The sequence below is a fragment of the Phoca vitulina genome, unplaced genomic scaffold (genome assembly GCF_004348235.1).
Source record: "Phoca vitulina isolate PV1807 unplaced genomic scaffold, GSC_HSeal_1.0 scaffold56, whole genome shotgun sequence".
NCBI classification, from domain to species: Eukaryota; Metazoa; Chordata; class Mammalia; order Carnivora; family Phocidae; genus Phoca; species Phoca vitulina.
The window spans coordinates 4,517,516-4,544,694 of record NW_022589759.1 but is presented as its reverse complement, the minus strand read 5'-3'; the positions used below and the strand labels follow the sequence as shown (position 1 = coordinate 4,544,694).

At 56.2% G+C, this 27,179-nt stretch overlaps 2 protein-coding genes across 7 annotated transcripts in view; one reads left to right on the top strand and one right to left on the bottom strand.

Annotated features, from left to right (window-relative positions):
• The window catches only part of DNAAF1 (dynein axonemal assembly factor 1), a 20,169-nt gene extending 2,490 nt beyond the window's left edge, over nt 1-17,679 (top strand). Inside the window, exons 3-12 of the mRNA XM_032389934.1 lie at nt 480-571; nt 2,804-3,025; nt 3,138-3,304; nt 6,155-6,276; nt 9,118-9,284; nt 12,249-12,470; nt 14,121-14,230; nt 15,577-15,633; nt 16,459-16,819; nt 17,555-17,679. Coding sequence (XP_032245825.1) covers nt 480-571; nt 2,804-3,025; nt 3,138-3,304; nt 6,155-6,276; nt 9,118-9,284; nt 12,249-12,470; nt 14,121-14,230; nt 15,577-15,633; nt 16,459-16,819; nt 17,555-17,652 — 1,618 coding nt within the window. The 3' untranslated portion in view covers nt 17,653-17,679. The remainder of the gene's footprint in view (nt 1-479; nt 572-2,803; nt 3,026-3,137; nt 3,305-6,154; nt 6,277-9,117; nt 9,285-12,248; nt 12,471-14,120; nt 14,231-15,576; nt 15,634-16,458; nt 16,820-17,554) is intronic.
• TAF1C (TATA-box binding protein associated factor, RNA polymerase I subunit C) lies at nt 17,667-27,179 on the bottom strand. Of its 6 annotated transcripts, none has more exons than XM_032389928.1 (15): nt 27,035-27,179; nt 24,803-24,941; nt 23,564-23,645; nt 23,279-23,376; nt 23,117-23,206; nt 22,950-23,023; nt 22,112-22,350; nt 21,850-21,990; nt 21,644-21,761; nt 21,485-21,556; nt 21,211-21,346; nt 20,887-21,030; nt 19,827-20,001; nt 19,618-19,755; nt 17,673-19,540 (listed from the first exon to the last, which is right to left on the bottom strand). In XM_032389928.1, exons 2-15 carry the CDS (start codon nt 24,938-24,940, stop codon nt 18,612-18,614), a joined length of 2,574 nt encoding a protein of 857 aa, XP_032245819.1. In that variant the 5' UTR covers nt 24,941; nt 27,035-27,179; the 3' UTR covers nt 17,673-18,611. The 6 variants fall into 6 exon arrangements, with proteins under 6 accessions (XP_032245823.1, XP_032245824.1, XP_032245821.1 ...); XM_032389929.1 differs by having other exon boundaries at nt 21,850-21,966; XM_032389930.1 differs by lacking the exon at nt 21,485-21,556 and having other exon boundaries at nt 17,671-19,540.

The window sequence follows — 27,179 nt, the reverse complement described above, 5'->3', positions numbered from 1 at the left end:
TTTTTTTTTTTTTTTTTTTTTTTTTTTTTTTTTTTTTTATTTATTTGAAAGACAGAAAGAGGGAGAGATGGAACACAAGCAGGGGGAGTGAGAGAGGGAGAAGCAGGCTTCCCGCTGAGCAGGGAGCCCGATGCGGGGCTCGATCCCAGGACCCTGGGATCATGACCTGAGCCGAAGGCAGACGCTTAACGACTGAGCCACCCAGGCGCCCCACATCAGTAGTTCTTGATGACACTATTAAAAGTATTTTTATTAGAACATACATTGCAATTTTTAAGAATGCTGAAAGTAATGATATTGGATGAGGCCCTGAAAGGTATACAAAAAAAGAACTTAAAATAGTTTATCAGGCAAAAAATGAAAAGTTATCAGTCATGTAGGATATTTTGAAATTTGAGGAAGAAATGGTTGTGGCAAAGAATTTTTGGAATGTATTTCGCAACTGACAAATTGCAACAAATTTCTTGTTCACTTAACAGAATGACTAAAAGTTTTCTGCAAAAACTCTGCAAGCAACACAAGCTTTATATTACCCCAGCATTGAATGACACACTGTATTTACACTTTAAAGGTAAGGACCTGGTAGAGGTATCTCACGTCAGGGGGAAGCCTCTAGCAGTGTAAGAAATTTCTTGCTGGGATCCTCTGGAGTTCTCAAAGTACATTTAAGGAGAAATTTCAGAGTTTAGTAAAGATTTGTAGAAAAGCAATAATATTTCCTTGACATGTCTTCCCTGACTGGGCTTATAAAGGGGGCCACTGACTATACGGATACGAAGGGAACATGTTGATATCCTTTATTTATATTTTCTGAAGGACTTATAAATTTTTCAAGCCAGCAATCTAGCGGCGAACACTTTGCTTGGACAGAACATGTCTTGAAAGAGGAGGGTGGTCGGTGCCTCCCAGATTGGAGAAGCATGAACAGTGGCATCCTTGGGGGCCTGGGCTTGGCGTGCAGGGTCACATGTAAACCTCAGCTGGGGTTCGTAGACCCGGGTAGTTCCAGGAATGACGAAGAGGAGGGACAGCTTCCGCTTCCTCTGGGTTCGGGGTGGCTGACCTGCTTCATAGGTCCTCTGTGTGTTCCTTATTTAGTCAGTAAATGTCTTCTGTGCATAGTGCTGAAGATGCAGAGACGCATATGGTCAAGATGTCGTGGGTGTCCTGGGGGCTGGGGCAGCCACTGTGAGCCATGCTGTGCCACAGAGGCCCACGAAGAGCACCAGCAGCACACATACCTTAAGGAAATGCAAGGACTCCTAACTGGTCTCTTCGCCTCCACATTGCCCCCTCCAAAATTCTGCACCCAATGGGGAAGTGTCGTGGTGCCTGGGACGACTTAGCAGGGCGGATCCCAGGGGACCTGATATTTAAGAGGTGGGAAGAAGAGGACCCCACGAGTCAGACTTAGTGGAGAGAGTCAGAAGGTAGAAGAGCTAGGAGGGAGATGTGCCCATATAATCTCCTGCTGCCCCGGACCAAATCGCCCCCAAACCTAGCAACCTAAAACAAATTTATTACCTGGTACTGTTTCTGAGGCCTGGGACCCAGGGAATGGCTTAGCTGGGTCATTCCGGCTCAACAGGGATACTGTAACTTTTTAATCAAAATTTTTTCAGGTAACAAAATAAATAACTTTTCAAAGGCTTTGGTAATAGCAGATGAACCATGAATTACAGACTGATGATGAGTTACCAAAGTAAAGAGCATTTGTTTTCCTAACCTTAAATTTGGCTCCTAAAACTGAAAAATAGAACAAAACCCACAGTTTAAGGGCACCTGGATGGCTCAGCAGTTAAGTGTCTGCCTTCGGCTCAGGTCTGTTGTGACCCCGGGGTCCTAGGATCGAGCCCCAGGTCGGGCTCCCCCAGGTTGGGCTCCCTGCTCAGCAGGGATCCTGCTTCTCCCTCTCCTTCTGCCCCCCCCCCCCCCGCTTGTGTTCTCTCTCTCTCTCTTTCTCATTCAAATAAAATCTTAAAACAAAAAACAAAAAACAAAAAAACCCATGGTTTGCCCTCGCTTCAGGCTTAGCCAGACCCCCGTGCTCATGGCATTGCTTCGCTGGGCTGCCTCTTCCCTTGGCTTGGCCCTGCTTTCCTTTGGTTCATTTGAGGCAGGTCACCCCTCACCTCCACCCACTCCCAGCCATGAAGGGCAGGTGGCCGCTGCAGCTCTAGGCTCCACCCTACAGCGCTGGCATTCCAGCAGAAAGACTGCCTCTCTCCAGTGAAGCCAGCAAAACCTCCCAGGGTTCATCACAGTTGGCCCCGCTTGACTAAGTGTGACCGGTGCAGAGTGGATTGCTCTGACTCTGCTTGGCTGCCCAGGGAGTCTTGGGGGGGGGGGGGGGGGGATGGCAGGAGGGGGAGGGTCCTCAAAGAAAAAGGGGGGGGGGGGGGGGGGGGGGGGGGGGGGGGGCGGGTAATGTCAGCAGAGGAATGCTCATCAAAGAAAAGTGGCAGTGGGGTCGATAGAGGAAGGAGGTGTGGCTGGCCGGCAGGTAGTCAATAATGGGTGACCCCAAGCCTCATGTGTGTGGAGGAGCTTATCCGATGTCCCCTTCCTTCTCCCTAGGTTTTTTTTTTTTTTAATTTTTTTGAAGATTTTTATTTATTTATTTGACAGAGAGAGACACAGTGAGAGAGGGAACACAAGCAGGGGGAGTGGGAGAGGGAGAAGCAGGCTTCCCGCGGAGCAGGGAGCCCAATGTGGGGCTCGATCCCAGGACGCTGGGATCATGACCTGAGCCGAAGGCAGACGCCCAACAACTGAGCCACCCAGGCGCCCCCCTTCTCCCCAGGTTTTGCTCGCATCGAGAACTTGGAAGAGTACACGGGGCTGCGCTGTCTCTGGCTGGAGTGCAATGGAATACAGAAGATCGAAAACCTGGAGGCCCAAACCGAACTGCGCTGTCTCTTCTTGCAAGTGAACTTGCTCCATAAAATCGAGAACTTAGAACCTCTGCAGAAACTGGATGCTCTTAACCTGAGCAACAATTACATCAAGACCATTGAAAACCTCTGTAAGATGCCCCACGAGGGGTCTTGATGCCATTATGCCCACCATTTTCCCCTAGGGGAGGTCCTAAAAGGTGTTCAGACCCTTGTTACTTACTTCTGACCTCCACCTTGCAGCCTGCCTGCCGGTCCTGAACACGCTCCAGATGGCCCACAATCACTTAGAGACTGTGCAAGACATTCAGCATCTAAAGGAGTGTTTGAAACTTTGCGTCCTTGACCTTTCCCACAATAAGCTGAGTGATCCAGAAATCCTGAGCGTCCTGGAGAGCATGCCTGATTTGGTAAAACCTGCCTTCTTTAGAGAATGAATTTCTCTCCCCCCCCCCCGGCCCCCACACACACCCCCTCCCCTCCTTCCCTCTGGCCTTCGTCCTTCATCCCGCCTGTCCTCTTGGGGTCTTTAGCTGGAGTACCTTAATGCCAGACACCGTGTCATTTCACCCACAGACCTCGGGCAGATAAGCACTTCTTCCCCTGATGGGTCCCCCCTCCCCTGACTCTGCCACATGCTGGATTTGGTTGATTGCATCCCCGTGGCGTCCTGTAACCTGTTCTGCTGGACCCATGTTTCTTGCACGATGCCGGTGGAGGTGGAGGCTTGCTCCCGTCCAGGTTCAGTGTTCTCCTGGGAGGAGTGCCGCTGCGTCTCGTCGCAGGGCCTGTGATGTCTGCTTGCCTCCCTCGTCTGTGACTTGAAGACAGCGTGATGGGGCCCCGGGGTCGTCCGCCTGCTGCAGCCAGGACAGAGCCCCATCCCTCCCTCCAGTCCTGGAGCAGTCGCCTCATGAGTCGTTCCTTCAGGAGCCACACGGTGGCCACTGTCCTGCCCTCCCGCTCCTGCCTCATTCATTAGCTGGAGCGCTTCTCCCACGAGGAACGCCCTCGTCACCTAGTGCTTCCCCAATATATAGTTCACACAGCAAGGGGCGTGAGGATGGTTTGGCTCTTTCTTTTTTATTCCTGGATTTTCAGAGAAAGGAGCCGAGAACCTAGCAACCGCTAATGGTGACAAGGGACGGTTTTTCCTTCCATTGTGTCATTATGAACTCGTGGGTGTATGTATGCAGTATTTGATATGATTTAACCCTTGCTGTCATTTTAATTTTGGACATTCAGATGGTCCCATCTTCCGGCCTGTGGCAACCCCTCCAGGCCACCCCTTCCCGTGTCCCTTTGACTCAACTGCGGTAGCCCTTGATGGCTTCCTTGCTTTCTCGTGTGCACGTGTTGTCATGTGCTCTGGGGAACATGTTCAAAATAGCACCCCAAAACCCCGAGTTCACTGTTTACTGCTTAGGGTATGGATGTGTAAGGGAAAAGTGAGTCTATTTTAAGAAAAATAGTAAGCAAACCATAGTTCGGGAATACTGTTCTGAATAGATTGGGAACGAGGACTAGTTTAGAATTACCAGCGAACGGTGATAAGATAAAGCTGTATCATACAACACTTTTTTGTTTTCTTTTCGCTTAACTGCCGTAATGAAGTACCACAGACTGGATGGCTTAAACAACAGAAATTTATTTTCTCATGATTCTAGAGGGTAGAAGTGGCTCAGGATCACAGGGTCGGGGGTGGGGCAGGGATCGGTTTCTCCCGAGGCGCCTCTCTGTGGCCTGCAGATGGCTGGCCTCTCCCCATGTCCCGTGTCCTCTCATTGTCTCCTCTGCGTGTCTGTGTCCCAGCCCCCTGTTCTAAGGACACCAGTCAGGCTGGACCAGGGCCCATCCCGATGACTGCACGTAATCTGAATCACCTCTTTAAAGGCCCCGTCTCCAAATGCAGCCACATTCTGAGGTGCTGGGGTTAGAAATCAAACATATGAATTTGGGGAAGGGGGACACAGTTCAGTCCAAGACAAAAGCAGTCTGCCTTACAGTTGTTTTGTGATTGCTTTTTTTTTTTTTTTAAGATTTTACTTATTTGAGAGAGAGAGTGAGAGACAGCATGAGAGGGGAGAGGGTTAGAAGGAGAAGCAGACTCCCTGCTGAGCAGGGAGCCCGATGCGGGACTCGACCCTGGGACTCCAGGATCATGACCTGAGCCAAAGGCAGACGCTTAATCAACTGAGCCACCCAGGTGCCTGGGTGATTGCCTTTTTTTTTTTTTTTTTTTTGAAGATTTATTTATTTGAGAGAGAGAGAATAGGGGGAGGGTTAGACGGAGGGAGAGAGAGGGAATCCCCAGCAGACTCCCCGCTGAGCACGGAGCCCAATATGGGACTTGATCCCATGACGCTGAGATCACGACCTGAGCCAAAATCAGGAATTGGACGCTTAACCAAGTGAGCCACACAGGCGCCCTGTTTTGTGATTGCTGTTAAGTCCTCCACCCACAATGCAGCCCTTTGGTCCTTTAGTGCCTGCCCTGGGGTGTATAGTGCACCCCCACCCCACTCCCCTAGCCCTGCAGGGAAAATACCACCAGAATGAAGTTTGGGGAATGCTAAACTAAACTAGTTTGCAGTGTATTTGTTTTCTCCAGACCACTTTAGACACAAAACTCTTTCATGAGTTCAGGCAAACTAGTCTTAAATGTGTCTCCCACATGTCGCCTTGGCTGCCCACTTCTGAGTGTCACAGGCGGGAAAGGAGGAGGCGGGGTTTAAGGACAGGGGATGCTACAAGGCTCCCAACGACATCCAGCAGATGCATGAGCCTGGCGAGTGGGCGCCTTCCATCCTTTCCCCATCCCTGCTTCCTGTCCCCCCAGCTGCTGTGTACGCTTTCTTAAAATGGGTCCTGGCTGGGAAGGAGAGAAAACAATCAATTAAAATGAGGTTAATGTCAGCAAAAGAGCTTGGGTGAGCAAAATAATGTCCTTGCTGAGTTGGACAGGACTTCGGATGTGTTTTCTGAGATTGTTCTGGAAGGACGGTGAGATTTCAGGTCTGGAGTTCAAGTACCAGAAAGGGCTGCTCCATTATCAGGACAGGTCTGAATGCACGAAAGCAAGGAAAACCTTCTGGCTTCCCTGATAAGTCATCAGGAGGTGAAGAGCCAGAACCTTCTGGCTTCCCTGATGAGTCATCACAGGTGTCTTATTTATGGACTCCCAGAGCACAGCACATGTAAACTATTTGAATCACACCCATGTTTTATTAACCAGTCTGGTTCTGCCTGTCTGCTTCCAGCGCGTACTGAATTTGATGGGAAACCCTGTTATCAGGCACATCGCTAATTATCGAAAGACGGTCACCGTTCGACTAAAACATTTAACGTACCTGGATGACAGACCGGTTTTCCCAAAGGACAGGTAAGGAGGAAAGAAGCCTTTGGATCACATTTTCATATGTCATTGTTGAGCACGCTTAATAGTAAACTTGTACACATTTCTGACTTGTGAGCATTTTCACACATCGTTAGATGTTCTTAGGAAACAAGTTTCATGGTTACATCATTGTTTATAAGAAATTCCCTATTTTTGAGCACTTAGTCATAGATTTTTTTTTCATAATCCTCTGATAACTATCCTTGCACGTAAGTCTCTGACCTCACTGCTGATTTCCTTAGGGTGGAATTCTAAGTGTTGTATTATTGGATTAAAGACTGCGGTTTGAGCCTTTTTAAAGGTGCTTGTAAATATTTTCTGATTGTTTTCTAGAAAGTTTGTAACAGTTCATGACCTCATCAGACATAGCCACGTAAAAGAAATCTTTGCCAGGTGAAATGATGAGTGAAGATTGTATCTCATCTTATTTTGGGGGTAACTGATGAGGTTGGGGGCTCTTACCATGTTTGTCAGGCAGGTGGATCTCTTCCTCTGTGAGCACCCCATTTAGAACTTCCTTCCAGTTTCCTTTTGGAGGTCCTTTTGTTATGGGCTCGTAGGAGCTCTTCTTTCTATTAAGAATACTGAACCCGGGCCTGCCTTGTGGATTGTCACTACGTTTATATCTGTATTGTTAATTTAGGTCGCTCTTCCTTCTACCTTAGAATAAAACCTCAGTAAATGGGCTGCTTGAAGGGAAGTGCAATGTAAACTTTAAAGTACACGACATTTAAGAAGCAGTGTAGCTGGTAATATGCTTTTGAATTCACAAAGTTAAATCAAACTAACAACTATTTCAAATAGAAGTGAGAGCCTCTACTCCAACCGGGTGAGAAAACAAGACCACCTGCTTCTAGGAAGTCGGGGTGGGGGGAGGTGCACCCAGCCCTGGGGGTGAGGGGGGGACACCAAGCAGAGCCTAGGTGATGACTTTGAAGCCCAGCCCTGCAGCCCTGAGTTCTGTTCTCTTGGATGGACTCGCTAACCTCCCCAGCCTCACGTTCCTCATCTGGAAAGTGGGGACAATATGACCACAGGGTGCTTGTGAGTAACAGGTGGGATCTGAGAGGTACGGGGATCAGGAGTGAACCAGTGGGAGGGGCTGCAGCTAAGGATTCTGAGCCTCATCCAGGGGCGGTGCTGAGCCGCAGGAACGTGGGAACAGGGCTAAGAGCCGGCCCCCTTGCGTGGCGCTGCTGCTCTCGTTCAGGGGTCGGACTCACCTGGCTTTGAGTTCTCGTTCCTCCCATCCCTAGCTGTCCCACATCAGCCACTCGCTGTTCTCCCTGCCTGGGGAGCTCCTCACAGGTGTTTGCAGGTGTCTGCTCACCTGTCACCTCAGAGCCCTCCCTGACCCACCCCTTAACTCAGGAGCACCTTTTCCACCTGGTGTCTCTTTAACCGGATTTCTTTTCTTTGGACACATCAGCCTCTGACATAGTTGTTTCCTTCTTTAGGGTCTGTCTGTCCCCATAAAAAGGCAGCTCGAACAGAGCGAGTTTTGTCATCTCTTACGTTACCTGCTGTATCCCCAGCCCCTAGGACAGTGTTCCCTCTTAAAGTGTGCAACTCAGTGGTTTCTAGTATATTCACAGAGTTGTGCAACCACCACCACATCAATTCTAAAATATTTTTATTGCCCCAAAAGAGTAACCCTTACTCATTAGCTGATATTCCTCATTCCCCCCTCTGCCAGCCCCTATCTCTATGGTTTTTTTCTGTTCTGGATGCTTCTTATCAATGGAATCCTACAATATGTGGTCTTGTGTGATTGGCTTCTTTCACTCAGCGTGATAGTTTCAAGGTTCGCACACATTGTCGTGTGTATCAGTAACTCATTCCAAAATAACGTCCCAAAAGAATATTCCATTTGGAAACCCCAAGTTTTGTTTAGCTGTCAGCTGATGGAGTCTGGGGTTGTTTCCACTTGGGGCTATTGTGAAGGGTGCTGCTACGAATATTCACGTGCAGGCTTTTGTATGGACATTTGTTTTCAGCTCCATCGAGCAGACACTTGGGAGCACGACACCGGCTGGGAAGGGGAAGATTTCATGTAGCTCCGTAGCGGCTAGGCTCTTTCCCGGCTGGCTGCACGGGCCTGCGTTCCCAGTAGGAGGAGTGGCCACGTCCTCGCCAGCGTCTGGTGGCAGGGTTTCGGATTTCAGCCGTTCTAACAGGCGTGATGTGGTACCTCACTGCTGTAACCCACAGTTCCCCCATGTCAGAGCATGCCGAGCTGCTTTGCCACCTGCCTGTCTTCTTTGGTGAGGGGTCTAGGTCATTTCCCGCCTTTTTTTTTTTTAATTTTGTGTTTTTTTTTGGGGGGGGGGACACTTCATAATTGTTTTGGATATAAACCATTTATCAGTTATCTTTCCTGTAAATATTTTCTCCCAGTCCGTGGTTTCTCCTTCCATTCTTTTAAACTTCCTCCATTTTTAGATTGTGTTGTCTTTGTAGTCATGAGTCATGGAAGTTCTTTATGTATTCTATATACACGTCCCTCAGTAGGTGTATGGTCTGCAGACACCTTCCCACACTCCGTGGGTTGTCTTTTTACTTTGTTTATGGTGTTCTTGAGTCCGACTTCTCTATTTTTCCTTTTATCGCTGGTGCTGTTGGCATCACGTGGAGAAGGCTCCGCAAACCATTAAGGGGGGAGGTGTGCATGTATTAACCGGTATCCTTGTGGCCACATGTCCCGTGTGCCTTCAGTTTGGTTTGGGGGAAATGAGCGAGTTTGGTGAGACAGTCTGTTTTGAATTTACTTTTAACCTGTGAACATTCAAATCTCCCCAGTTTCTGTTTCTTTGTCCTCATCCACAGAGCCTGTGCGGAGGCCTGGGCCAGGGGCGGGCTTGCAGCTGAGAAAGAGGAGAGAGAGCAGTGGGAGAGCCGAGAGCGGAAGAAGATGGAGGACAGCATCGAGGCCCTAGCGATGATCAAGCGGCGGGCGGAAGAGAGAAGGCGGCAGAAAGCCAGCCGGGAGGAAGGTAGGCGCTCGGGATGGGAGCAGCACCCAGGGCTCCGTTTAGACTAGAATTCTGGGCTGGTGAACTTGCTCTTTCATCCTGGGGATTTATTTCTGACCATTCATTCACACACATGTGAGGATCCATGCGCATGCGGCCTCACCCACCTGCCAAGGGTTGGGAAGAGCCCCAGCATTAATCGGCAGTTTCAATCCACTTTCAGGGATGGAAGCGCAGTTCTGTTCAAATAGCCTCAGTTTTCCAAAATAAATGATGTATTAGTTTTCTAGGACTATCCTAACAAATTACTGTAAATTTAGGGGCTTAAAACAACACATTTATCATCACAGTTTTGTAGGTCAAAAGTCTGACATGGGTCTCACGGGGCTAAAATCAAGGTATGGGCAGGGTTGTGTTCCTTTTGGAAACTCCCGGGGAGCTTCTAGAGGGGCCCACGTCCCTGGGCCTGTGGCCCCTCCACCTTCCTGTGCAGGACCTTCAAATCTCTCTCCAGCTCTGACGCCCCTCCCCCCTCCCTTAAGGATCCATGTGGGGCCACTGAGCCCACCCGGATAATCTAGGATCATCGCCCCATCTCAGGGTCCTTAATCTCTTCTGCAAAGTGCCTTTTACTACGTGAGGTCACATATTGACAGGTTCTGGGATTAGGATGCGGACACCTTTGTGGGGCCATTATTCCATCTACCACAAAGGAATATTATGAATTCCTATCAAGGCAGTGTGGGGGTGTACTGATTTCATGCTGACCCCTCATAGGGCCACCGACGGGACTAACACCAGCCAGCATCTAGACCAGGGCCGCGGTCTGTGCCTTCCTCCCGTATGTCAGTCACACGGTTATTAAGGTTTTCTGTTCCTACTACTGCTCCTTTAAATCCACCATTTGTCTGCACACAGAAAGTTGTCTCTGCCCATGTGGTGGGGGGCGGTGGGGGGATAAAGAAGTAGGTTTTGGCACACACACGTCAGGCCCACGTCCTTCCTCGCCTGAGGACCAAGCACGCAGACATTGTCCCACACGCCAACAGGGAGAGCGCAGGGTTCCGCTCCTCTGAGGAGCCCGCAGTTTCCCTGGGGAGGTGCAGAGGAGAACCAGATGCCCGTGTTTGGAATTCAGTTGTAAACTGGGAAATCAAGTAAGGTTACTGGGTTGGACGACATCACATCAAGAAGGGCCTTGAAAACCAGCCCTGCCATGGCAGGTGACAGGAGGCCATGGGCCGTGAAGTGATGCTAGGGGCATGAGCTTGGTGGCTCATGTGGGGGCAAGGTGGCCTATGCCGGGGGGCCAGGCAGATTGCTGTAGCCCTGGTGCCAGAGAATCGCCGTGGAAAAACATGGAGGCCCTGGACCGTTTTTTTAATTGACATGAAATTGACATAACATACAATTAGCCATTTTGCTGTGGTACGATCACCGCGTGGAGCAACCATCACCTCTGTCTACTTCCAAACACTGTCATCACCCCAGAATAAAACCCTGTGCCGGTGAGCAGTGACCCCCCACGCTGTCCGCCCCCAGCCCCCGACAACCACCCGTGTCTCTGGATGCTTCATATACATGGCGCTCTCCGCTAGACGGGACCTTTGCGTCTGGCTTCTCTCACCTGGCCTGGTGCTTTGGGGTTCCTCCAGGTGATCACATGATCAGTACTTCATTTCTTTCAATGACCCACCTCGACAACTCAGTTCTGTGAACTTGGGATGGTAGCAGCACACCTTCTCTGTGGCACAGAGGTGCCCCCTCTGGTTAGCTCCGACGAGAGCTGACAGTCTGGGCAGCTGTATGGAACCCGCCAAACTCTCGAAAGGTTCGGATCACCCGATTCCTGGCTCGGCAGGACCAGGGAGGCCTGGGAAATGCTCTCGGCCCAGCTGGTCTATTCCAGGATCTCAGAACCTGTCTCCCTGCCTTGCCCTCTCTCACCCAGTTTCAAGACAGTTTACTCCCCGGTTATGGGTAAATGACCCCCCCGCTGCCTCCCCAGTCTACTACCCCAAATCCAGAACTCAGACTCACCTGCCCACACCCGATGCTGCTGGCCGACATTTGGTAAAGGCTTCTAGGGAGAGAGTGAATCCTGGGTCTGCGTTGGTCCAAGCCCGGCACAGGATCCTAGGGACAGTCCTCAGACCACCTTAATAAGAACCCCCTTCCTCATCTTATACCCAGTAGAGGTCCTGGAGTCTCCATGTGTATTTTTAAATGACATTTAGTGTTTCTCACCTAATTACAAAATGTGAATGCAACCACACATAGAAAACGAGAAAGCACCAGTAATAACAATTGCACAAGAACCACTCAGCATTTAGTATGAGCATTTCCTGGCTTTTCCCCATGCATGTAACATTTATGGATTTTTTACAGAACAATGGCATAACCATATTGCTTTCTGCCTATTGTTTTAAATTAGCATAATATATTTTCCATAAAGTAGACATTCTCCTATAGCATTTTTCCTGTTCTAAGCTTTTTATTTTAGTATTTTTCAAAGTTTCAGAAAAGCTTAAAGCATAGTAAAACAAACAGCTGTATTGTGTCCGCTTAGATTGGATGGTGTTCAACATTTTCTCACACACACACACACACACGCACAGACACACACACACGCGCGCACACACACACACACGCATGCACACTCCTGTTCTGCAAGACACTTCAAAGTCAAGGTAGACGTCAAGGCCCATAAGCCCCAATGCTCCCGTGTACATCTCCTAAGAGCCCCCTGCACGGTCTTTACGCGTGTCCTGTGCCACTAGACGAATGTGCTGAGCCCTCCCCCCACCCCCCGCCCCATGGACACTGAGCGCTCCTTCCTCGGTGCTCAGCGCACACTTTGACGGACCCCTTCGCTGTGTCCTCGAGCTCGCCCCCAGCAGCTCGCTGTGTGTCCCTGAGAGACGCCCTGAGCCCCCTGCCCTCCCAGACCATTTCCTGGCTCACCCTTGGACTTCTCCTGTTCAGGGGAGGAGCCGGCGCCGGAGGAGAGCAAGAACGCGGATGCCAACGTGCCAGGGAAGGAAGAGCCTCGTGAGGAGGGGGCGAGGCGGCAGAAAATGGAGCTGTTTGTCAGGGAGAGCTTCGAGGCCAAGGAGGAGCTGCTGGTGGAGGTCGGCGGAGAGAGCGAAGGTCCGGCGCCGGGGGGGCTGCGCCTGGAGGAGGCCCTGAGGCCGGCCGCCCACGAAGGTAGGGAGCCGCTGCTGAGCGGGTGGCACGCGCACTCCCCTGCACGCTCGCCCCTCCCGGGAGCCCTTGCTTGGCAGCTGCCCCCGGCGTGGGAGCAGAGTGGCCGGAGAGGGACCGCAGCCTCTGCCGCCCCGAACGGACGGAGGGCGCCTTTGAAGAGGAGCTGGTGGTCTGGAGCGGGACACCGCCAGCTCTGTTTACCCGACATGCATGGTGCGCGGTGATGACCAGAGGTTCCCAGGCTGGTCTTGTGTGGCCCCATCTCATGCAAGTGGAAACAGAGGCTCAGAGGGGTGAGGTAACTTGCTCCAAGTGGAGAGCGAGCGCATGGTGGACAGCGGACGGGGGGACTGGGGAGAGCACTGCCTGCAGAGACCACCCTCATTCATCCTCGCTCCGCCCGCCCTGGCCTCTGCTCTGCCCCTCCTGAGCTCACCCCTCTGGGTGTCGGGGGGCCCGAGGGGCTGAACTGAGCTTCTTCCACTTGGATTCAAATGACTCAGCCCCAAGAAAGGCGAATCTACAAACAAAAACCTTCTATTTAAAAAATTACTTTCCGTTTGCCTTTCCCACATTGGACTGTCTTTCCTCATAGGTGGGGGGTGGGGGGAACGAGGAGCTAACCGACGTGAACAGCTCTTCTGCATTTTCTGTGCAAAGTCTGGGACCTCCTCATGCAATCAGGAGTCAGTGCCAGCTCGCGGAGAAGCGAGTCGGGACTCGGTGCCTGAGTCACCTCCCCAACCCTGTGCGGAAGTCGGCATCTCAGGGCAAAGAGAGCACGTGCACCATCGTGGAAATCACAATGTCTCCCACCTCTTTGCACTCTCCCTAGAAGGCCTTTGGCTGCCGTCTGGTGGTCCCCAACATGGTCCGAGAACCACACAGGTGTCTCACTAGGACACCCTGTGGAGAGGCCAGGCAGTGCGGGTTCTAGACAGATATCCTGAGGTCAAAGCCACGTCCAACCCCTCCCATCAGCTGAGTGACCTCAGGCAAACCCCAAAACCTCTGGGAGCCTGTTTCAGCCTCTGTGAAATGAAAAGTCTCTGCCATGGATTGAATGACGTACGTCAGCCATGCCCCCAATAATTGTTCATCTCTTCCTTGCTTTACCTTTTCCCAAAACAAAGCCTAAGCAGATCGTTTTTAGGGAACAAACGGACCCAGCCACTTCCTTGACAAGGTAGATGCTTCACCGACTCAGCCACCCAGGCGCCCCATCCCTTCGTTATTTACTGGGCCTCCCTGACACTCGCGCCACCACCAGGGACAGGCGGTCCCCGCGGGTGGTGGGCTCAGCCCCTCCTGGGCCAGGCTGCGGCCCTGGACTCTCCAGCCTGCCTCCCCTCCACCTCCCCAGGGGACCTTTATTTCCTTGCCCACGAACCAGGCCTTTTCCTGGCACCTGCGCATTCCACCTGCTCCCTGGCTGGTACTTTCATCTTGTCGGAGTCACAGCCAAGTTCCAGCCAGAGGGTAGCTCTCTCCTCGCCCTCTCCTTTCTTCTAAGACAGAACCCTGTCCTAACCGGGGGATTCTCCCGGCTTCTGTCCCAGGGGCTGGCCTCCCTCCACTCTTGGGCCTGTCAGCCTGACCACTGCGCAGAAAACTCACCCCAAGGTGAATAACTCTGTGTTGTTGTCTTAGAACCGGCCCCGCAGACTGTGGCCGAGGGGGGTGCAGCAGACACAGAACTGGGTGCCGACGAAGATCTGGAGACCGTCAAACCGGAGGTGGAGGAGAAGTTCTTCATCGACGTACGTAAATAGCTGCGTCTGCACAGAGGGGTCTGCTTCACAGTTGGTATCAGATCACACAGAAACCCTCCAAATCCGCACTCACCAAAGTGTGCTCCGTGGTCAACGGGCCTGGCATCCCCGAGACCCTCAGGCCAGACCGGCCCTGTAACACGATCTCCCGGGTGTTCATACATGTGCACCTTCGAGACTGAGCGATGCTGGCCCCGGTGTCCCCCTCCAGCTCCCTCTGCAAAACTGGATTCGTTTTCCCCAAAGTCACACGGCAAAGCAACTCTGTCCAGAGAGCCTTCTACCGAACTGGCGAGAACGGGACCACGGCCAGCTGTCTGGCCTCCTGCCGCTTGGGCTTCCTCCGCTCCTCCCAGCCCTTCCCATTTGGGAACTGTCGCAGGAGCGGGTACCATGGGAGTTCACACATTTCCTCGCCACCCCCAGGAAGCGTGCTTGGGGGGGCGAGGAGTGGGGAGGCATCTGTCACCTCCCCAGCCTCATGGCCAGTGGGCAGCTGGGGCTCACTCAGGGCCCCGGGAAGGACGGCCCACAGCTTTGCCTGCCGCTGCCCACTTCCCTGGTAAGCTGCGCGATTTCACGCGGCTCAGTAAGACTCGCACCGAGCAGTCCGTGTTCAGAGCGGGCTTCTAGCTCTCGGAGCCCACATGTGGTAAGAAACACTGGGGAGGGAGAACCAGCTATGTCCGGGACGACCAGTAGGGCTTACGGTGCTCATTCTGCCTGGCACTGTTCTAGGCTGATCATGTTTTGATTGACTGAACCTTCCAGTAAGTCTAAGAGGCGGTAGGTACCATCGCCATCCCCCCTTCACAGACGAGACTGAGGAACAGAGAGGCCAAGTAACTTGCCCGAGGCTCCACAGCCAAGCCTGGAGGGGCAGGAATGCCAAGCGAGGCAGCGTGCCCCAGCGCCCCTCCATCCAACCGCACGCTGTCTGCCTGCCTCGTGTCCTGGCCTGGTGGCTGTGACACAAACCCATGACAGGAGAGCCCCCCACGCCGCGCCCCGCCCCGGTCGTGGGGAGGCCCGAACCACACTCACATTACACCACAGAGTCCTAGGCCGCGCCTCTGGCTTGGGCCCCATTGTCTGCCCCCCCCCCCGCCCCCCCCATGCGCTGGCTGGGTCTCTGATGACAAAGGCATTCCTGCCGACCTCTGTCATCGCTGAGGTCCAGGTACCCTGGTACGGGCTGGCGCTGCGTGTGCGCTGAGCGTGCACGGCCTGCCTGACGGCTTCGGGTCCTTCCTGCACACTCGGCTTACACACGCCCCCGGCTCGCGCGACCCTGTGCCTGCCGCCGGGTGACAGGGACTGGTTTGTTCTTGCAGGACCTCCCCGACTTGGAAGATGCTGACTCAGGCGAGCCTCCGGAAGGCCGGAACGAGGTCATCAGCCCCGCGTCCCCAGTCAGCCCTATGTCACTGTCACTCCGGTCCTGCTACTCACAAAGCACGGCTCCTTCGTGCACCCCTGCACCCCCGGGTCTCCCCTCTCCGAAGCCAGTGCAGCTGCTCACTCGCGTCAGGTCTTACGGTTCAGCCCTTGGGTCTTCCTGAACACACATCTGGCCCTGATTTTTAACACCTGCTCATCGTACATGAGTACCTGGGAACAACCTTCCGTCCTTCTGACGTGGGAGGTGTTCATTTTCGGAATGCCTGTCCCGCAGCGACACACAGACGGGGAAGGGGAGGAGAGTGTCCGAGGCAGGATGGGGGTTCTCCCGCACAGACCGGCACTGCGAGGACAGTGTAAGACACCATCTCTGGGCCCGAGCCCATCGCCAAGGAAGGAAGCACACACGAGCCCACAGTGTCCGTGGAGGACTCCTCTGCAAGGGGGCTACGTCCCATGGGGTGCATGCCAGCCGGAGGCCGAGGCTCCGAGCGGAGCGGACCTGGAAGCCCAGGAGGGTGCTGGGGCGGCAGGCGCAGAGCGGGCGAGGGGAGTGTGGCTGGACCCCCGACGGAGGGCCGGAGAGGAGCCCTGCTGGAGAGCTCACCACCCCTTCGGGGGCTCGGGAATTTGGCCAAGGGGCATCAGTCCCGAGGTCTCACGTCCCAAGGGCAGAGTGTGGGGCTCTCTCAGGCCTTTCTTGTACATGACAGCGGAATATCTGACGATCAATAAAAAAGCAGTGTCAGCACAGGGCATTCTACAGTGACTATCGTGAAAGCAGAAACGTTCACACATCTTTTTTCTCTTAACAGATGCGCTTTCCAAAGATTATAACCATCTCAAGCTTGAGTGATGACAGTGACCCTGAACTGGACTACTCCTCACTCCCAGTGCCAGAGGACACCCCAGACGCCCTTTCAAACATATTCGCAATCCCCAGGGACCCGGCGAGGAAGGCCGAGACACCCTTCACCGATATATGTAAAGCAGCAGCCGAGAGGGACTCGGAAACGCCGAGGGGAGACACCCAGTCCCCACGCCCGCTGATCCAGGAGCTCCCCAGCGAGGAAGCTTCAGGCCAGCCACCGATGCCCCCAACCTGCCAGCAGGACGGCACACCACCCCCTTCCAGTGCGGATGGGGACACTGACCTACTTCCAGCCTCTCTCCCAGGTACCACGACCCTACTTTTGAGACCACAGGGGCCCAGGCTTAGATGGGGGGAAGGAACTGCCGCTATCCAACCCCAGGGGAGCAGCCGACGGGTTGGAGGCCACTCACAACAGACCACGGAGACCACTGTAGATCGTGTCCCTGCTCACGGCTGCTTGCTGGCCTGGGCCGAGGATGGCCACGTGGGTCTCGGCGGGGCTCGGGAACCTGTTCTCACCCCCGTCCACACCGCCTGACCCTCGGCCTGGATCTCCAGACCCAGGCTTCTGAGGAAGGGTGAGCTCCGGTGACACGACGACAGGGAGTGTGGGACAAAATGAGGGTGACTGCTGGCCTGAGGGTGGAGGATGGGGTGAATGCTGAGCGGGGTGCTGCTGGCGGGGAAGGGAGGCCCACTGGGCAGGGGGCGGCCAGAGCACCTGGCTGGGTGCGACAAGTCACCAGCTGACCGATCGCCCTGGCCTGGTACTGGGGGCCACACACATGGCCAGGGAGAGGCACGTGTGGGGGAAGCAGGGCAGTGTTCACAGGTAACGAGCAAACAGGGTGGGGCGCGGTGACAAGTTAGTCGCTGGGCCTCTGCTGAGCCCAGGCGCTTCCTAGGCCACACTAGCCGGTAGCCAGGCTTCTTTCCCAACACCAGCTGCGCGCCTGACTCGAGGCCCGCATGCAGGGGGACGTGAGGGGCTGACAAAGGTCCCGAGAACACAGCTACCTTCTCTCCTAACTCTTCAGGTGAGGCCACCGACGAGAATGAGGTGCAGCCTGAGACGGAGCTTGCCAAACCCGAGGCGGGAGAAGACAGGGAGGACATTGAATTTGGCTTGGACTGAACCCCAGGGTGGCCCTCCTGCCCCTAGGCTAACGGGGACAGCAAGCCGGCAGCTAGGGCCCCCTGTGGGTACAGGTCACCCCCCTGGCTGGGCTCCCCTTCCTTCCAAAGAGTCGCAGTTCCTGAGAGCGCTGGGCGCCTCGGCTGCCGCGTGCACCTGCTGCTCAGCCCCGTGCGCCGGCCGTGCTGCTGCTCTCTGTGGCCTCGGCTGCGTCCTGAGCATTACAGACATTTAGCATAGTGAGTCGGTGTTACTGGAGTATTTCACATCCCCGCGAGTCCCATGTGATTCCTTTAACCAGGTACCGCTCTTCCCGTGATGAGAAATCTACATCAGATCCTGGTGTCCTGTGACGTTCTGGGGGGCTGTTTTCCCCGGAGGGGGACAAAATCTTCCACAGAGCCACACGCTCAGGGAAGTGAATTCAGGCATCACACATCACAAGCGGCAGGAGGGGGCGCTGCGGCCTGAGAAACCGATCACGCCAAGCCCCGTTCAGCTGCCAAGTTTATTCTCTCCCGAAACGTGGGGCCAAAGCGTCTCCCTCTACAAAACACTGGATCACGGCAGAAACTGCTTAACAAACACAAACAGCAGCCCCAGCAGCTGCGGACTGCCCGCGGGCGCCCTTACATCACCCCGGCGTCCGGAGGGCGGGTGGGGGACGCGGCAGGCCCGGCTCCTGTGCGGTGCAGCCCCCCGCCCCCCGGAGGGAATCCCAAGGACACGGACCTTCAGGACAGGCCCACTGGGGCCTTCTCAACGTGCCCTCTGGAATGATCTTCTAGCAAAAGCGCAAGTAGGAGAAACAAGTGTTGCTGTCCCCGCCGCTCCGGAAGCAGAAAGGCCTGCGCCCTGGAGCCTGTGCTCTTTTCACTCCCCAGCTTCCAACCACGGAAGGCGCAGCAGGCCCAGGATGAAGGGCTCCCGGGGGCTGGGGGAGCAGCTTCCCCGGGCCCTCAGAAGCCCATGCGGGGCTTCTTCCGCAGCGCCTGCTGCCTGGAGGTCTGGGAGGAGGACACAGCGGCTCCTCTCCGGGTGTTCCTTCGTGGCGGCAGCTCGGCCGTGCCATCCTGCAGGGTCTGGGGCCTGGAGGGCGTGGCCCGGATGCTGGAGGTCCCGGAGAGGGGTGAGCAGACACCTCGTGGGGTGTCCCCTCGGAGCGGCAGCCTGGCCATGTAGTCGCGGAGAGTCTGCTGCCGCTCCGAGGGGACCCCCCGAGCCCACAGCTCCTGAGTCGACTCCTGGGAGGGCGGGGTCACTGGTGGCCGAGGCCTGGCCTCAGGGGACGCCCGGTCTGGGCTGTGAGGGGGGCTGGTGGCGTCTGAGAGGTCCAGGCGGCCGCTGAGCGAGGAGAAAGTACTGGACAGCTGAGTCCGGCGCTTGCGCCGCTTGGGCTGTCTGCCGGGCCCCGAGCTCCTGCCCTGCTGCCTCTCCCACCAGGCAGCCATCCGGCCTTCCCAGGCTGCCTCCAAACGTGCACTGAGCTCATCCTCAGGGCCCGGCTCGGGGGCGGGGGGCGGCCCCGCGGAGGGGAGCGAGCCCAGGTCCTTCTGCCGCAGCAGCCGCCCTGCGGCCATGGCCGCTCGGAGACCCTCCGGCCCCTTTTGCTCCACCTTCCTCTGTTCCATGCAGCCTAGCAGACGGCGGTGGGAGAAGGTGGGTGCTGCCCACACGGGCGGGGTCGGGGGCACGTCCAGCAGGGCCTTCAGCCACCGGCTGCAGCAGGCAGTGGCCTGGGGAGTCCAGGAAGCTGTGGGGGCACGGGAGTGAGGCCCGGGGTCTGCCTGGAGGTGGAGGTGCTGGTGGAAGACATCCCCAGCCGCCGAGAGCTGGAAGAGCGATAGGACTGGCTTGGAAGCCGACGATGGGATGGTGGCAGCCAGCCCTGGAGAGGGGAGTGACAGTGATGCCAAGGCCCAGCGGAGTGCCCCCCCTCGACTCCTTCCCCTGGCCCCAGCGCACCTATGGTTGGCGCTTTCAGACGCTCCTGCAGACGCCACTGACTCTTGGGCTCCAGCAGGGGGAACGCGGAGAGGGAGTCGCTGCTGGAAGGGAGAGACTGGGGGGGCCCCGCCAGCCGGGGTGCAGAGGCCCCCTCTCCTGGAGGAAGGAAAGACGGCTGAGGCCCTGCCCGTCTTCCTGCCCGCCTCCCGCCCTTGCCCGACTCTTACCTGCGAGGTGCAGCAGCTGCAGGTGCCCGCCCTGGCCCCCCAGGAGCAGCGGCTGGGGGTAGCCGGGGCAGGGCGGGGGCAGCAGCTGGGCCCACAGGGGAGCCGAGGGGAGGTCGTGGTCCCACTTCAGCATGGGCACCAAGGGGAGGCGCTCGTCCACCAGGTAGAGCGAGAACTGGGGGCGACAGGAAACAAGACGACAAGAAGCAAGACGCAGGGCTGTGACTGAGGAAGAACCTGACTGGGGCGGGGGGACGAGACAGGGCAGGGGGAGGGCTGTGAAGGGGGAGACGTGTGGTGGGGACAAGGCCAGACTGAAGGATGCTACAATGGGGCTGAATGGGGGGTTGTAGGGGGGGGGGCTGTGACTGAGGGGGGGCAGCACCGAGGGGAGAACAAAGCAGGGGGGTTGTAGCAACCAAGGAAGGCCACGATGAGGGTGGGTGCGCGGGCGTGTGTGTGTGGGGAGACCACGACCGAAGGGGGCCGTGACTGAGGCATGAGGAAAGTGTCCGATGGGACAAGTTGCTGTGTGTGGCTCTCAAGGGGAGTTCAAGCCCGAGTTGTCCCGGCACCATGACCGCCCTGACACCCCCACCCCCGTCCCCACCATGTAGCACCCCATGGGGGGCATTTCCCGGTCATGGGAGTGACTCTCAGGAGAGGTACAGAGCCGTCTGGTGACACAGAACCCCCCTGGCCTGCCCCAGGCCTTCCCCGACCCCGTCCAACCCCGGAACCTGTGTCCGAGGCACAGCGGCAACACCCCCAGGCTCCTGGTGGGGGTGGGGAGCAGACCCTCAGACCGCCTCCCCTTCTCCTCAGCGCACAGGGAAACTGGCCCACTTCGCACAGACCGCTCCCCGACACCCCATGCCTCTCCTCCTTCCCCGTGGGGCCCCCTTAAAGCTCCGCTCAGGGGCCCCTCCCCGTGCGGCCTTAACCACCCGCCCATTAGCGCAGCCCAACCCCAGACTCCTCAGGGTCTCCCAGTGCCCGTCTTGCCTGAGTTGTCCCCTCTGACAGTGTGCAGGGGAGAGGAGGGGAGGGCGCTGCTCACCTGGGTACAGATGAGCTGCAGTGTGGGCAGTCGAGGCTCGGCGCCGCACTCCCCCAGATACTGGCTCAGCAGGACCCGTTCCCCTTTCCGGCATGCTGCTTCTGCCCCCCCACGGAAAAGCAGCAGACCACAGCCGGGTGGGCCCTGGGGGAGAAACCCAGGTCAGCCCTCCCACAGCCCGGGGCTGTGCCAAGACCCCCGCCAGTCCCCCCACAGGCGGGCAAGGCTCATGGCCCTGCCGCTCTCCATGCCCTCTGGGGAAGATCCCCGGCCCCGTATCTGCTCTGTCCCACTGCTATGCCTAGGACGGTCCCCTCCGCTCACCTGAGTGTCAATAATTTTCACTCCAGTGCGGTCCCCCACAGTCAGCACCCGGGGATGAGCGGTGAAGTCTGCCCAACGCCAGGGAGAGGGGTCACAGAACACAAGGGTCTCAGGGTCCTTGTAGACTTGCTGCAGCCTTGGGGAGATAGGCCAGCCATGTTGGGCTGATGTCGGGGGGGCCGGGGTCCAGGACACGTTGCATGGGGAGCACGGACTGGGGTTCGGGGGGAGCTGTTTATAGCGGTGGAGGATTTTCACAGGAAAGGGGCATTACCCATCCTGGGGGGTCCACAGACAGACGGCTCCGGAACGGCTGCAGACAGCCAGCTCCCCAGGCAGGTGAGGGCTACAGGGCACAAGCAAGGTCAGCGGATCCCCCCCTCCCCGTTCCCATGCCCAGCTCCGCGCACACCAGCCTGACCGAGCCCCTCACCTGAGGCTGATCCCTGTGGCCCCCTTCCCGACCTGCAGCACCTGGAGAGGCGCAGCTTGCCCCTGCTTGCTGACCTTCCACAGGGCACAGTGGTAGTCAGAGCGGACAGCCAGCAGGGCTGTGGGATGGAGAGGGTCAGAGTTAGGTAGCAAGTCAGTCAGGGAGGGAGGGAGGCAGAGGGGGAGGGAGGCGTCCAGGGGACTCACATTCCCCTTGCACAGTGCGGGTCACCACCTGCCGGACAGGTCCTCGGAGCTGGATGTGGCCAGGGTCCCCGAGAGCCTGAGGGTCACCGCCTGGGGGCAGACTGACCTCTTGGAAACCTGGGCCTCTGGCTAAGGACAAGTCTATGAGCTCCAGTCACTGCAAGTCCCCCAACATCCTGCCTTTCTCCTGGACCACGCCGAGAGCACCTCCTCCACCAGAGGGAGCCTCCTCCACCCCCTCCTGCCCCCTACGAAAGGATACAGAGCGTGTCTAGAGCACCTCCCACAGGGTAGACCAACTGTCCCACCTGCGGTGTCCCCCCGGGCACCCAGGCCAGAGCGCCCCCGGTGAATGCGTCGTCCAGGAGCAGTTGCTCCCACCGCATGGCCAGCTCCTCGTGCAGCAGCTCCCCCAGGAGGCTGGCCACTGACTTGCCCAGGACGGGGCCCCCGACGATGGAGAACCGGCGCTGTCGGTAGCTGAGGAAGGCCCAGGGGCAGCTGGGGACGAGGGAACGGCAGGAGGATCAGGTGGTGACGGTGACCGAGAGGAGGACTAGGTCCCATCCCAAGACAGGCCAGGCCAGTAGATGCATTTTTTTTATCAACCTAGAATTTCTTCCTTTGGGAAATGATTCCACCCTAGTCCCTGCTGCTAGGGTGGTCATAGGTTGCCTCTGGCCGCAGTGATCGGCTCATGGAGGAGCCAGACACAAAGGCCACACCAACCACACCCTTCCCAGGGCTTTTGCTGGTGCCTCAGGAAAAACACTAGCTTCTTCCTTGAGATCATAAGCCATCTCACTGCCGCTTAGGAACAGTATGTCCAGGAATTAAGCCAAACAAAGCCAAGTGAAGGAGAAAATAAAGAGATAGAGCCCTAGTAACATTATGTGAACACCTAGATGCAACCATGCCTGCAGCCCATAAATCTAATTCCCCCTTCCACTTAGAGCTGGAGTTTGGTGTGAGGAACTGTGGCCCCTGACCACATGGGGCAGAGGAAACAACTCTGACGGGACCCTGGATCAGTGCCCTGGCTGCTTCCACATCACCTCAGCTAGGCCTTCCCAGCCCGTCCTTTCTCACTAGCCACTTGCCCCCAGGGCTGGTGTCCACCGAGGTCCTGGAGTAGACTCTTCACACTGACCACTGTCTTCTTCTTAGAACGGCTCTGTGTGGAAAGGCCTTGTCAAGCTCGCACACCCGCGGTTACCCCGACAACAAGCAGGGAGCCCCCTCTCCTGGCTGGACAAGGGTTACTCACCCGTGCTCCCTCCAGTTTGAAATTCTCCAGCATCAGCTTCCCCAGGGGTGCAAAGGCTATGTCCCCATGGTCCCACAGGAAGCGGCTGAGCTGCAGGAGAGGAGGCTGGGTCACCGCACACAGCCCCCACCACTCAGCACTGCCCACTGTGGGGCTACTCACCTGCTCGGTAACGTCCAGCACGGCTTGGGGCTTCCTTCGGAACGGGAAAGCTCCCCGGAAAAGCAGGTCCTGGGCAGTCACCCCAGGGTCCCAGGGATCTGAGGGAAGAGTGAGGCTGGAGAAGGGGTTTGTTCGGGAACCAGAGATGGCCCAGAAGTGGGGCCAGGTATCCCAGATGACTGGAGGTCACCAGCAGGGAGAGGGAAGGCCTTTGGGTGGGAGGTGGGGGACAGAAGTGACAGGGGGAATGGCTTGGAAGGCAGCCCCAGGGCCCAAGACCCTTACCGGGACCAGGAGGCAGCAAAGGAAGGGGTCCGGGGGTCTCTGGCTCCCAGAGTAGGCCTGTGGCCAAGTGTGGCGCCTCATTCTGAGGAAACATAAGCCCGAAAGGAACACAGTGAGTGCAGTCCCAGGCCAGGTGCGGGCGCTGGCACGTGTCTTTTTTTAATTTTTTATTTGTTTTTTAATTTTTGTTTTAAGTAGGCTTCACGCCCAACATGGGGCTTGAACTCACGACCCTGATATGAAGAGCTGCATCCTCTACCAACTGAGGCAGCCAGGTGCCTCTTCATTTCTTTTTAATTTGTAAGCACGTACCTTACTAACTCGTTGGTACAACAGTCCCTGGGGTGAAGCATGGAGGCAGGCACGGGGAGGCTCGCCCTGGGCAACAGCTGGTTAGGAGAAGGGCTGGGGGCCTGGGGCCAGCCCGTGCCTCTGAGCTGCGGCCCCCCCCGCCCCCAGCCCTGGGCCATTACTGGCTGACCCTGTGCCACCTGATTCTCACTTCCACCCAGGAGACCTCGTGCTTACTGACTCGGGGAGCCCACAGGCCACTCCACGCCCCAGGGCTGGGCCAGCCCAAGACCACTCAGCTCCAACACTCAGGGATACAAGCGCCAGCAAGCTGGGCTCCCAGAGAGGACTGAATGGACATTAAGCCCTTCCTTGCCAGGGACCCGCCCCCCCCCCATCTGCCTGACATCATCCTTAAGCAGCCTGTCTCCAAGTGGGAGCCAGATGGCTTCGGCTTCCAGGGCAAGCCCCTTGTCCTTCCTGTCCCAGGAGGCCTCTCCTCCCCTGGCTTCATTCGCACTGTGCTATGTGAGCATCCTCTGGGTCTCAGGCTGAGCTCTTATCACACAGGGTGATGATTCTATCCTTCGGTCGCTTGGTCCCACTGGCCCTAACCCTAAGTTCCACAGGGCAGGGGATGCCTCTGACTTCCTCACGCTGGATTCCCGGGGCCTAATGAGGCCCCCCTGCGCACTGCAGGGGCTCATCAGTGGGCATCGGCTGAGCAAAGGCAGGAGAGGAAGACGGAGGGAGGGGCGGCAGCCCGTGCTCAGGAAACCCTCTGTGGAGAGCGGCCGTCCCCGGCAACCCCAAGTGGAGATTCTGGCTCACCTGTGTCTTGGCAGGTTAGTGCCAATGCCACCCCACCTGAGCCCGACACCTGGTGTGAGTGCTGGGAAGGGGGGGCCAGGAAGGGGCCACAGCCAGGGCTCTCCCCGCCGCGCTCACCTTAGAGTTCTCGGGCAGTGACTCTGGCAGGGTCAGGGCGTCTCTCCAGCTACACATGAAGGACATGTCAGGGACATTACTCAGACCAAGGGGGCCAGTCATGAACAGCGTGGGTCGGAGGGAGCTGGGGAAGTCCATCCTGGAAAACAAGAACCACACATCACGCCTTCTCAGAAACTTGAATCTGAGCATGCTTTCCAGGGTTCCTGGGAGAGTAAAAACTGCCCTAACAGGACTATATCTCATATTTTATTTCAGAAAATAGATAATAAAGAACAAATAGATATGCAGCCTACTACCAGATATTAATAAGTACTAATATTAAAACCAACCAACCAACCAACCAACCACGAGGCAGGGGATGGCAATGGTGATGGGCAGCGGAAGCCAGGGAAAGCCTCGCTCAGAAGGGGGCATTTGGCACAGCCTGAACCTAATGAGGAACAGAACCATGCAGACAACTGGGACGAGGGGTCCCAGCAGAATGAACAGCAAGTGCCAAAGTCCTGGGGCAGGAAAGTGTGAGAAACAGCTGGGAGGCCACAGAATGAACGGGGAGGAGAATGGGAGGGGGATGAAGTCAGACAGGTGGTGAGGGGGCAGCTTCTACCGTAGCTCTCCTGTATTCCAATCACTCGTTGGTAGACTATGCACCTTACACCCCAGGTTACACTCCCAAGACCAACTCCAGTTCCCCCAAAGCCAGGACAGAGTCTTATTCGTCTGTCTTCCCACTTTCAAGCATAGTACCTTGTGGAAAATGCAACTGCCCCGTGTCGAATAACAGTAAATTTACGTCAAAGCGTTCTGCCAAATTCAAACTGCTCTAGAAAAATAAGCAGCCACACCATCCCCCTTCTTTTATTAACCACAAAAATAACAGCAGGGTTCACTTTCTGAACACCAGCAGCTGCAAGCGATGGGCTAGCTCTTCTATTCGTCTGTTTTCCCTATTCTGGAGTTCAGGAAACTGAAGCTCAGGGAACAGCAAACCCCCAAGGCCAACAGCTTGATCTCCCATCCAATCCAAAGTCTCAAGTTCTGCACCACTCCACTCCCAGGCATCCACAAGCAAACACCAGCATTAGCCTTGGTAAACAACAATCTTTTCCCTTGGAACTGCCACTGAATTTGGCTGATTTATTCTGTGACCTGCACACATCCACGTACTCTCAGCACCGCGCAAAATACCCGCCACGCAGTAAAAGCCAGTAATGCTTCTCAATGAACGAACAGGTGCATCTTATGGCACATCAGCCTCGCTCTAATTGCGGTCTCCATGTACAGCCTTATCTCTTTCCTGAGACTGGGAGCTCTCCTAAGGCAGGGACTGTATCTGATTCATTCCCGAGTTCCTGGCGTCCGGCTGCAGCTCTCACTCTCTTTCCCATAACAGGAGAGGGCAGTGGCACGAATCCAGGAAGTGCTCAGTGAATCCTTGCGCGAAACACTGGCTACCACAGGACGCACGGTCCTGACGGCGGTTATGAGCACCCACACCTCCCAGCGGTGGCTGCAGCCCTGATAAACCAGCGTGCGCATGTCTCCAAACAAGCGGCTCCAGCTCACCTCTAGCTCCTCTCTTGCGCCTGAGCTCCAATCACACTGACCTCCTTTGGGATTTCCTCACCATACTTTTCACTGCAAACCATCTCTCCGCTTAGAATGAACGCCAGCACCCTCCCCATCCAACTACAAAATCCTACTCATCCTTCAGATTTTCAGACCGCAAGCCTCCCGCAGGTTCTCTCCTCCCAACACCCGCACCCTTCCCCCAGAGCACGCACTGCAGCGTGTGATTATTTAAAGATGAAACTCTCTGATTCCAAACTGCTCTAACAGTCCCCATGGGAAAGGGACTTCATTTCTTCCCAGGGCCTCGGTATTTGCTCCGTTGCAACAATTAGTACATAAAAATTGAAAGAACAAACCCAGAAGTGAATGAGCCTCAAACAAAACCAGGCAGGCAGAGGGCGCTGGTGGAGCCCCCGACCACCGCAGAGGCCCCGCGGGAACCGCTCTGTGTGCGGGACAGCTGCCGCCACGCTTTGCATTTGTGGGGTCCCCCCGCTCCGTGAGGTAGGAGCTGACGACCCTCCGTGCAGCTGTGGGGCGATCTGTCCCAAAGTCACAAAGCGTGGCGCCCGCGGACCCGCGCAAAGGCCAAGCCCGAGCTCCGCTCCCGGCCGGGGGACCCCAGCCCCCCGCCGTCCCGGCGGCGCGCGCGCTTACGTGGCCCAGGCCCCGCTGTGCTCGTCGAGGACTTGGACCTGCGCGGGACGCTCGGCCGACCCACGTGCCACGAGGGAGCCGGCCAACTACAGCCCGACTCCAACGCCCGGGATGGAACGGCAACACCGGGGAAATTAACGGTCTT

Excerpts from the sequence above, each read along its gene's own strand:
- TAF1C (XM_032389928.1), bottom strand. The coding sequence starts at position 24,940 with ATGGACTTCCCCAGCTCCCTCCGACCCACGCTGTTCATGACTGGCCCC. Across the intron at positions 23,377-23,563 it reads TTTGCTGCCTCCTGGTCCCG|ATCCCTGGGACCCTGGGGTG; the intron begins GTAAGGGTCTTG and ends CTCTTCCCTCAG. Across the intron at positions 21,991-22,111 it reads AGGTGCTCTAGACACGCTCT|ACTTGTCCTTAGCCAGAGGC; the intron begins GTATCCTTTCGT and ends TGGAGCTCATAG.